Source organism: Palaemon carinicauda, chromosome 35 (assembly GCF_036898095.1).
Source record: "Palaemon carinicauda isolate YSFRI2023 chromosome 35, ASM3689809v2, whole genome shotgun sequence".
Classification (NCBI taxonomy): Eukaryota; Metazoa; Arthropoda; class Malacostraca; order Decapoda; family Palaemonidae; genus Palaemon; species Palaemon carinicauda.
In genome coordinates this window covers 37,722,762-37,735,018 of record NC_090759.1, presented here as the reverse complement: position 1 = coordinate 37,735,018, position 12,257 = coordinate 37,722,762, and the positions used below count along the sequence as shown (strand labels likewise).

The 12,257-nt window shown below is 35.2% G+C and overlaps 1 protein-coding gene across 1 annotated transcript in view; it reads left to right on the top strand.

The window, feature by feature from the left end:
- The window catches only part of LOC137627236 (uncharacterized), a 522,737-nt gene that overhangs the window by 50,000 nt on the left and 460,480 nt on the right, over positions 1 to 12,257 (top strand). Inside the window, exons 4-5 of the mRNA XM_068358317.1 lie at positions 2,712 to 2,824; positions 10,707 to 10,929. Coding sequence (XP_068214418.1) covers positions 2,712 to 2,824; positions 10,707 to 10,929 — 336 coding nt within the window. The remainder of the gene's footprint in view (positions 1 to 2,711; positions 2,825 to 10,706; positions 10,930 to 12,257) is intronic.

Here is a 12,257-nt window from a genome sequence, read left to right as displayed (position 1 = left end):
TCTTTACAGATTCTCCTCTGTCCTCATACCTGACAAAACAGAGATTACCAAACAATTCTTCTTCACCAAGGGTCAATTACTGCACTGTAATTGTTCAATGGCCACTTTCCTCTTGGTAAGGGTAATAGAGACTCTTCCGCTATGGTAAGCAGCTCTTCTAGGAGAAGGACATTCCAAAATCAAACCATTGTTCTCTAGTCTTGGGTAGTGCCATAGCCTCTGTACCATCGTCTTCCACTGTCTTGGGTTAGAGTTCTCTTGCTTGAGGATACACTCGGGCACACTATACTATCTAATTTCCCTTCCTCTTGTTTAGTTAAAGTTTTTATAGTTTGTATTGGAAATATTTGTTTTAATGTTGTTACCGTTCTTAAAAATTTTTATTTATCCTTGTTTCCTTTCCTCACTGGGCTATTTTCCCTGTTGGGTCCCTTGGACTTATAGCATCCTGCTTTTCCAACTAGGGTTGTAGCTTAGCAAGTAATAATAATAATAATGATAATAATAATAATAATAATCAAAATAAATATAATAATAAAAGGAAAGTATATCATGACAAGAATAGAATTAAATATGAAATATATATTTCACCTGGAAAATGGTAAAACGACCGATGATTTACATATAGATATTAATCCTAATTGAAATTGATATTCAGTTTGTATATCGTTTTAAAATTGTAAAGTAAATGTTGTATGGAAATCATATTCTGGTTCGCATATACTTCATGAGGTTTTGATTGTCGTTCATAAATAAATATTTCATATTTCATTAATTTATTTTTTTAACGAAGTGCGTGTGGGTGTGTACATACGTATTATTATTATTATTATTATTATTATTATTATTATTATCATTATTATTATTATTATTATTAATTGCCAAGCTACAACCCTAGTTGGAAAAGCAAGATACTATAAGCCCAGGGGCCCCAACCAAGGCCGTCTCGAAAGATATTCGAGACGGCCTTGCCCCAACAGGGAAAATAGCCCAGTAAGGAAAGGAAACAAGTAAAAATTAGATATTTTAAAAACCGTAACATTAAAATAAATATTTCCTATATAAACTATAAATACTTTAACAAAACAAGAAGAGAAATTCGATAGAATAGTGTACCCGAGTGTACCCTCAAGCAAGAGAACTCTAAACCCAAGACCGTGGAAGACCATGGTACAGAGGCTATCGCACTACACAAGACTAGAGAACAATGGTTTGATTTTGGAGTGTCCTTCTCCTAGAAAAGCTGCTTACCATAGCTAAAGTCTCTTCTACCCTTACCAAGAGGAAAGTGGCCACTGGACCAGTACAGTGCTGTAGCCAAATCTGGTAGTTGAATCGGTGGAACTCCAAAAGTTCAAATTTGCAGCAAATAGTTTTTTTTTTTTTTTTTTTTTTTTTTTTTTTTTTTTTTAAGAGACTGACATAAGTCTCTTTTTATAGTTTTTATATATTATGAAATATCTGTTTTAATGTTGTTAATGTTCTTAAAATATTCTATTCTAATAGTTCATTACTTCTCATATAGTTTATTTCATTATTTCCTTCCCTCACTGGGCTATTTTAACCCTTTTGGGGCACCTGGGCTTATTGCATCATGGTTTTTAAGCTAGGGTTGTGGCTTAGCTAATAATAATGATAATATATAATAATAATGATGATCATGATGATCGTAATAATAATAATAATAATAATAATAATATTAATAATGATATTAATAATAATAACAGGGTTGAAATAAATAAACCTCAACATAATTAACTAATCTCTTTCATAAGCAGTAAAGTCTGCTGAGAGGGAATTCTAGAACTCCTGGTTCCTAATTGCTCACTCCGCAGAATAAATTTGCGGGCACTCTATCGCATTATAGATAGGTGCAAAGCTTCTTAACCTATACCTATTATTGTAATCAAGCTTAATTTACCTGTACTATAGGTGAATCAATAATTAAATTCTCAATCTTTTATCCCATTCCACCTTGAAATCATCAGTTCTGGCAACCCTATTGTGGTCAATTTGACCCTTTTTAAATTCTTCTTCCATGTCCTACATATAAATGCAGCCAGATCCCTGTTAGGATTTTGCAACGTACCTTCGCTGATGTCTATAGTCAATTCTTTTTAGCGAGGCAGATTTGCACCGACTCGCAGGGGTACTCTTTTGGCTCGGAAAAGAATCCTGCTGATTGATTGGACAAGATAATTCTAGCCAATCAGATAGCAGGAAACTTTTCCGAGCTAAAAGGGCACCGCTGCGAGTCGGTGCAAATGCGCCTCATGAAAAAAAATTGAATATAGTTTCATTAATTGTCTTAATTTTGCGTATGATAATAAATGTTCAGTAGTATCTTCTTCATCTTGGCACTGGTCACGCAAATTATCTGCACATTTTCCAATGAAATTTGCTTTTGAATCTTAGTTTTTCCATTTTTTTTTATAGTTTTTTCTATTTTTTGATAATTCTTTTCTCGCTTTCTTTTTTCAGGTTCCCTATTCCCCACCCCCCCTCAATTTCTTATTTCTTCAACTTCCATCCACATATTAGTTTTTCCAATTTTTTTTTCATATTTTTTTCGATTTTTTGATAATTCTTTTCTCGATTTCTTTTTTCGGGGTCCTTCCCCCCCCCCTTCAATTTCTTATTTCTTCAACTTCCATCCCCATATTTACAATGATCATTAATAATGTCGTCTCTCTGACACCGTTTTATCTTAGGTGGGCGCGCCCCTCCACCTCCGGGCCTGTCTGCCATAACAGGGACCCCTGGCACGCCGGAGAGGAAGATGCAGTCGGGTCACTTCGCCTTCAGAGGATTCAAGCTTGGTCAGGTAAGTACAAGTTAATCATGTCCATCTTTTGATAGCTACAAATCCCATTCCTTCTCTTGTTTGTTTATTTTCCTTTCCTCAATTGGTTATTTTTTCCCTGTTGGAGCCCTTGGGCTTGTAGCATCCTGCTTTTCCAACTAAAGGTTAAAGGTGTCTGGTTTCAGTTCTATCAGAATAGATGCTCACCAGAACGTCAGCCAGGCAAGCCCCCCCCCCCACACTGTGGGTTTTTTTTTTCCTGTTGGAACCCTTGGGCTTGTATCATCCTGCTTTTCCAACCAAAGGTTAAAGGTGTCCGGTTTCAGTTCCAGTTCCATCAGAATAGATGCTCACCAGAACGTCAGCCAGGCAAGGCCCTACCACATCAGTAGCCTCGCCAGTAAACAGCTAAAACTCACGGTCCTGCGCGGGGATCGATCTGCTGCCATGTGAATGCCAGGCAAACACGTTATCACTGTACTAGCCTGGAGGATAGTACTAGGGTTGTAGCTTAATAACTATCATAACTAGAGGGGCACTCAGTAGAGCGCAGACCTCACCATGACAGCTCATTGCTCGACCTTGACCTTTGACCTTAGCATATATTAATCGGCATGGGGTTTCATATATCAAATATGAACCAAGTTTGAAGTCTGTGTGATAATGATGTCCAAACTTATGGCTGATTACGTGATTTGGACATTTTTCTTGACGTAACCTTGACATTTAACCTTGACCTTCCAAAAAATAATAATTTTCAGGTTTTTACATAACTGTTAATCTCTGCAAGTTTCATTATTCTATGATTAAAGTTGTGGCCACGAAGCTGTTCACGAACAAACACACTCACACAAGGGGCGAAAACTCGCATCTTCATTGACGGAGATAATAATAATAATAATAATAATAATAATAATGATAATAATAATAAACATACAGAAGTTCCAGTATTTTTCAGGTCTAGGTAACAGTAGGCCTATAGTTGAAATTATCGCTATGTGTGATGAAGTAATCTCGTTTCCCAGATAAGTTTTACGTTGTATAGTTATCAAGAAAAATGTGGCCATTACAAATAAAACAACAATTTACGCTGAAGTTAACTTGCAATTGCAATTCACCTGCATGAAAAAAAAGTTTATTCGCTGTCAAGATTTAGGAAAGGTTGCTACGCCAAGTTCTTTATTTCGTTCTCAAAAATGAACTTTGTTTGTTAAGCCAGGTTGACACTTGCACGAATTTGTGGCACGCATTGTCACGACTCGAGTCGTGAACTGGCGTGAAGTGTTCGTAAACCCGTCGTGACATCGTGGCATGCCGTGACGAGAATTTTGAAATGTTCAAAATTTTGGTCACGACAAAATTTCGGGACCGGGTCGGGACCTATGCGCGGACTGTTCATGAACTCATCGGGACGATGCGGGAAGTGCGCAAACTATGCACAAACTATGAGTGAACTCGTCGTGAACTCGTGGTGCCCGTTCGTGTCAATGTAGACAGGTCTGCTGTGATTCTGAGGTAATTTTTGTTTTCTTTTAATCTTCCAGTTCGTGCCACAAAATGTCACGACTTGCCACAACAAATTCGTGGCAAAAAGTCATACAGGTGTCAGGGTACCTTTACGCTTTGGGTCAGTGGAAAGTGAAAAATTGTAAAATCTTTTGACAAGTATATTCCATAGCAGGGTTGCTATTCCTAGAAAGAAATTTTCAATTTCCTCTATCTCCGATGTCCTCCATTGTAAGAAATCCTTCTCCTCCATATCCGCTGTTACATAATCCATCTACCTTCTCTTTGGTCTTCCCCTCCTCCTCCTAGAGTCCTACCTGGAATGTCCATCTCCAACAGTCATCCCAACATACAGTATTATTATTATTATTATTATTATTATTAGCTAAGTTACAACCCTAGTATGAAAAGCAAGATGCTATAAGCCCAAGGGCTCCAACAGGGAAAAGTAGCCCAGTGAGGAAAGGAAACAAGGAAAATTAAAATATTTGAAGAACAGCAACATCACCAAAATAAAAATTTCCTTTATAAACTATAAAAACTTTAACAAAACAAGAGGAAGAGCAATAAGACAGAATTGTGTGCCCGAGTGTACCCTCAAACAAGAGAACTCTAACCCAAGACAGTAGAAGACAGAGGCTATGGCACTACCAAAGACTAGAGAACAATGGTTTGATTTTAGAGTGTCCTCCTAGAAGAGCTGTTTACCATAGCTAAAGTCTCTCTTCTATCCTTACCAAGAGTAAAGTGGCCACTGAACATTTACAGTGCAGTAGTTAACCCCCTGTGTGAAGAAGAATTGTTTGGTAATGTCAGCGTTGTCAGGTGTATGAGAACAGAGGAGAATCAGTAAAGAATAGGCCACACTATTCGGTGTATGTGTAGGCAAAGGAAACATAAACCGTAACCAGAGAAAAGGGTGCAATGTTGTACTGTCTGGCCAGTCAAAGGACCCCGTAACTCTCTAGCGGTAGTATCTCAACGGGAGGATGGTGCCCAGGAGTAGTCCTAGTCTCTCCTCATTGACACCTCTATATTCAATTAGAGTAAAAAAATACTATTGCAAAGTACAGCCATCAAGCATTTGTAAAAGTAACGCGTGTTATCTTAACAATGATAGATTCATAAAACTAAAAAAAGGACAATAAAATACATAACTACCTCAAAATTTTGGTTCGTTATTTAAACGAGAGCAATGACTGAGTTCCTCCTGGGCGTGAGACCTGAAATCTGATTACCGTCAGAAACGCTGAAAATTGTGATGCTAGATAAATCATATTGTAAATTAATCAAATTAATTAACCTCACATAAGCTATTATTAGCAGCAGCTTTATATTATTGCATATGCTTGGCTTGTAATAATAAGAAGAGGTAAGCCCGCCTTGGAACTAGGCCTAATGGCGAACCGCCCACGACTGTACTATGAAAATTTACTGCTAGTGATTAAATTACAAGTTTTAAGGCTTCTTGCAATTTTTTTTTATATTATACTTTTCGTGTTTGTTTATACCGTGACATAATCAATTCCCAAATGAAATTCTATGAGGGTCACAGCTCGTACATTGAAATCAGAATGGCCATAATATAGGATAACGACATTCTCCTACCATTACATCAGTGTTGCCAGATGGGTTAGTCTAAAAACCACAAACTCATGAAAAAAAAAAATTCTCTATTTCTACAAATATGCTGTATCTTCTTCTGATCCTGTTGGCTTTACTAATACAGAAATTACCCACTATACTTATAATAGGTGCAAACAAACTAATCGCAACAATATAAAGGTTTACTCAAAATCTACGAATAAATCCCAATATCTGGCAACACTGCCTTACACATCACAACTCTAGTCTTGTCCGTAAGACATGTGGTCGATTTTAGCGGAAATTTTGCGCTCTTTAATTTTAACGTAACTCTCAAACTACCTATTTTAGTTAAACTTACTGTTAATTATCTTTTGTATACAATTGCTAACCTCTACATAGTTCAAGCTTAATTAATTTTTTTCTTTTCGTTCAAATTTAACGTTATTAAGACCATTAAATCCATCTTATTTATTTACTTTAAAGTTTATCAGAACCATTTGACCTAGTTTAATCCACCTCGTTTAAAGTAAATTCTTTGTTTTATTATTATTATACGTAAGAGCCCCTCTCAATTAATGGGACAAACGTTTACAATGAGACTGTGAACCCCCCCCCCAAAAAAAAAAAATAAAAACAATAAAAAAAAACCCTCCTCATGCCCGTTTTCCGAAGACATCACCGCGTGGTAGACTCGCAAAGCTTTTAGGAACTAGCCGAGTTCGTAGTTCTAATATCTTCGAAGTTCGGAAAAGTACTGAAAAGAAAACGTTTAGTGTGCTTTCAGTCACTGTTCAATGAGGACGTTTACGCTGGTTGTAGTGGTTTTTTTTTCTTGTGTAGTGAAACTTGTTTATCGTCTTCGGTTCTATAAAGTAAGTGATGTTAGGTAAGTGTATCCCTTATTTTCCCCTAACCAATGAGCTCATTTAATTTATTTATGAATGTTATACTCTAGGAATTTGATAGGCTTTGGAAAAAATGGTTTCTCTTGTTTTATGGTTAATTTGTTCTATGTATGATAGCGGCCACCTGTATGTATGATGGTGGTTGATTAAGAATACGGCAGTGTAAGCCCTGGGGAGGGGGGGGGGGCCTCAAAGGAACGGTTAGGAAAGTTGGTAAGGACACGGCTTCGGTAAAGTCAGAGGGGTTAAGTTTAGGTTAGTTGCTGTCCATTTTTAAGCATGCTGGAGGAACTGGCCGCTGATATACAAAGGCTCCAATCTTTCAATCTTTCACTGCAGGACTCCACACTTAATATCCTTACACACACACACACGCGCGCGCGCGCGCGCACACACATGCGAACGTGTAAGGGTTGTTGTATCGACGTGATCAGCAAAGCTGTACTAGTTAGGGCCACCCATACTAGGTTGGTTTGCATTATCACCATCACCAATCCTCACTGGCCAGCGTGGTGATGGAAATGGGCAAACACAGACACTAATAAGGAGATTTCCGAGGACTATGTCCTGCAGTGTATTGGAAATGGCTGCATTTATTGTGTGTGCATATAGGCCTATGTATATATGTACCATGGTCTTCCACTGTCTTAGGTTAGAATTCTCTTGCTTGAGGGTACACTCGGGCGCACTATTCTATCTCATTTCTCTTCCTCTTGTTTTGTTAAAGTTTTTGTAGTTTGTGTAGGAGGTATTTATAGTTGTTACTCTAATTAAGATATTTTATTTTCCTTTTTTTTCCTTTTCTCACTGAGCTATTTTCCCTGTTGGAGCCCCTGGGCTTATAGCATCCGACTTTTCCAACTATATATATATATATATATATATATATATATAGGCCTATATATATCTATATATATATATATATATATATATATATATATATATATATATATATATATATATATATATATACATACATACATACATACATACATATATACAATGTATCAAAGGCAGCCATTTTTAGTCCACTGTATATATATATATATATATATATATATATATATATATATATATATATATATATATATATATATATATATATATATATGTATATATACACTGTATATGTTTACATATATATTATCTCCATATATAATATATATATATATATATATATATATATACAGTATATATATATATATATATATATATATATATATATATATATATATATATATATATATATATGTATATATATTATGTATATGTATATGTTTATATGTAGGCCTATGCATTTACATATATATAGGCCTCCATTCTCTCAACATGGCCAAACCACCTCAACACAGTCATATCCACTCTTAGCTGCTAACTCATTTCTTACACCCGTTCTCACTCTCACCACTTCGTTCCTAACCCCATATACTCAAGATACACCAGCCATACTCCTTAGACACTTCATCTCAAACACATTCAATTTCTGTCTCTCCATCACTTTCATTCCCCACAACTCCGATCCATACATCACAGTTGGTACCATCACTTTCTCATATAGAACTCTCTTTACATTCATGCCCAACCCTCTATTTTTTACTACTCCCTTAACTGCCCCCAACACTTTGCAACCTTCATTCACTCTCTGACGTACATCTGCTTCCACTCCATTTGCTGCAACAACAGACCCCAAGTACTTAAACTGATCCAACTCCTCAAGTAACTCTCCATTTAACATGACATTCAACCTTGCACCATATATATTTATTTATTTATATATATACGATGCTTCAAATGCAGCCATTTCTAGTGCACTGAAATTATATATATATGTATGTATATATATATATATATATATATATATATATATATATATATATATATATATATATATATATATATATATATATATATATACATACACACACACACACACACACACACACATATATATATATATATATATATATATATATATATATATATATATATATATATATATATATATATATATAATTGCTTGTCAAGCCATTCTCTTTTCCACACTCACGTCCTTGATTAGCTACCCAACGTCTAGGACATGAAGCTCTCGTGTTTCATACTATGAACATGATTTCATTAGTCTCTCGGTTGTATATGTAGATTTATGCTGTTCAAATGTCAGCTTAAGATGTCATGTATGATTTTTGTGTAAAAGAATCAAATGCAGAAATATATGTAGGCCTATGTGCTATATAGAGTGTAAATGTATCCGAGCTCTCTCTCTCTCTCTCTCTCTCTCTGTCTCTCTCTCCAATTGCATAAACTAATTGCTTAAACTAAATCGCTCTACCAAAGAGCAAATGGAGTCTCCATGTATGGACTAAAAAGTCTTTGAGACATCCAAAATCCTTGTAACTCTCTCTCTCTCTCTCTCTCTCTCTCTCTCTCTCTCTCTCTCTCTCTCTCTTTCTCTCTCTCTCCCTCTCTCTCTCTTAGTTGTCTTCGTTTACTTTCGTACATAAAAACTTTGGTATAGCAGTGTTCTTACTTCATAATAAGGGATGTTTTCCTGACCCAATCACTCAGAAATGTTTATAAGAATTTAATAGCTTATTTCTCTATCCTGACATTAGTATATTAGATGGATAATAGCGATGCAACCTATTATCTCCTATAGTCCATTTCTTTTAGCGATGCATGTTTGCACCGACTCGCAGCGGTGCCCTTTTAGCTCGGAAAAGTGTCCTGATCGCTGATTGGTTGGAATTATCTCGTCCAACAAATCAGCGATCCGGAAACTTTTCCGAGCTTAAAGGGCACCGCTGCGAGTCGGTGCAAATATGCATCGCTAAAAGAAATGGACTATAGTAGAGTAGCAATATTCAAGTATTTACCTTTGAACCAAGTATATGACTTATGGTAGCTGTAAGCTTATAGATGTTTGGAAGGCATTTCATGTAATTCTGATCTGATTGTTACGCGAACTGTATTCTTTTGAGTAGAATATAATTCAGATGTTTGGAAAGTATTTCATGTAATTCTGATCTGATTCTTACGCTAATCGTATTCTTGAGTAGAATATATTTATTTGCTTGTGAATAAACTACTTCACCAAATTTGCATAAAAGTTGTCGTTATGACTAATTGGAATTCTGGTTAAGCTAAATAGATGTTATTGGTTATTCAATTATTATTGGGAAACATGTTATTGAAACTTTGTATTTTATGCTTTATGAACTCAGTCAAATTAGTATCTGACCAATTTTTAGTACCAAATTAAGTATTGCAATGTGCTATTGGTAATTTCAGTAAATATGTTGATTTTACTGGTTAAAATATTCCGGTAAAATTGACAATTGTTTTACCATATTGGTGATAATTATTGGACCGAAATAGAATCCTTTTATATTTTATTATTCTAATATCTGTTTTAATGTTGTTAATGTTTTTAAAATATTTTTTTTTTAAATTTTCATCACTTTTATCGTTTTTATTTCCTTATTTCCTTTCCTCACTGGGCTATTTTTCCCTGTTGGAGCCCTTGGGTTTATAGCAGCCTGCTTTTCCAACTAAGGTTGTAGCATAGCCAGTAATAATAATAATAACAATAACAATAATAATTACAACAATAACAACAACAATAATGATAATAATAATAATAATAATTATAAATAATAATAGAGATTAATAGTAATAATTAATAATAGAGATTAATAGTAATAATTAATAATAATTAATAATATTAGTTAATAATAATAATAATAATAATAATAATAATAATAATAATTAATGATGATAATTAATAATAATAATAATTAATGATAATAATTAATAATAATAATAAATAATAAGACTGGTTATATAGGTAGCATGTTTATACCGATACCCTTAGAGTCTTACGTCTGTTTTTTTTCTTTTTATTCCAGAAAGTAAACAGAGGTGTGGGTGGTGGCCTATCCATCTTAAGCCAAGCTGTTTCAGGTCCTGGAAAGGATGAAACTAGCCAACAAGGAAGCGCAGCAGAAGTTTCGGGAGCCTTGTCTGAAGCCAAGCCAGAAAGCAAGCTGGAGTCTAAGTCTGATGTTAAACAAGATTCAAAAGTCAAGAGGCTGGGCCTTGATCGAATTGGTGTCAAACTTCCAGGATTAGGTAAGCCCACTGTGTTTTAAATGACTTGAAAATTATTATTGACAATTTTTTTCCATAATTTCCTAGCATTAGTGTGAGTTTTTTCATTCTCTCAGAAACTGGTATCTTGAACCATATATCACTTTCCATTTACTTTAATGGTGTCAAACTTCCAGGATTAGGTAAGCCTACTGTGTTTTGAGTGTCTTAAAATTATTATTAATGGCAAATTATTTTCCATGATTTCCTACCATTAGTGTGAGTTTTCATTCTCTCAGAAACTGGTATCTTGTACCATATTTCACTTTACTTTTACTTAAATGGTGTCAAACTTCCAGGATTAGATAAGCCTACTGTGTTTTGAGTGACTTAAAATTATTATTAATGACAAATTATTTTCCATAATTTCGTAGCATTAGTGCGAGTTATTTCATTTCATCTCAGAAACTGGTATCTTGTACCATATGTCACTTTACTTTTCCTTTAATGACGTTTTTCTGGTCCTGTTACACATGCCTTGCAGGTCTTACAAGGTTTGTTTGTAGTACACATTCTTTAGTAATCCATGTTAATTATCAAATCCACGGTATCATAACATTTAATGAATAAAAACCTTCAACTTCTTCTTGAAAGCTTTTATATCTTCAGTCCTTCTGATGTTTAGTGGGAGCTTGTTACACAATCTTGGGGCCACATATTTGAAAGCTCCTGAACAGTGGTTCCTAACCTTTGGATGATTTGGATAATTTATCTGGGTACTGGAAGGCAAATATTCATCTTCTTTGTCAGCATCTTTTCCCACTTTTATGTGGGGTCGATGTTTCTGGCCAGCGTTCTCCATCTACCTCTGTCCCACACTTCATCGTCGGTTAATCCCTTTGATCAAAAGCTTTGGATAATTTTTCATGGCCGAATGCCTTTCCTGCCGCCAACCCTCCCCATTTTCCCGTGCTTGGGACCGGCACCAAGTTGAGGATGGCTTGCCCCTCTCGGTGGCTGGGTTAATGGAAAGCAACCATGTGATGTATAATTTGTATCTTAAAATTCGGAAATTGAACCAAAACATGAGTTAGCAACATGGGTCTGGTAAGGTAATGCACTTCTTGAAAGACTAAGAATCAAAGTGAAAGCCAATATGATTGTTAATGATGGTTTCATTGTAAAAATTGTTACCTGCTTGACATATTCTCAGAACATCCCCGAAGATATTCTCTTAACACTCTGTAGAAGATCTCTCCATATCATTCGGTGGAACTAGAATGTCGATGGTTGTGAGAAAACTACAACTCTCAATTGACAAAATTATTTACTTGGCAAGCAAAATTATGGTTGTCTATTTTGTCGTAGTC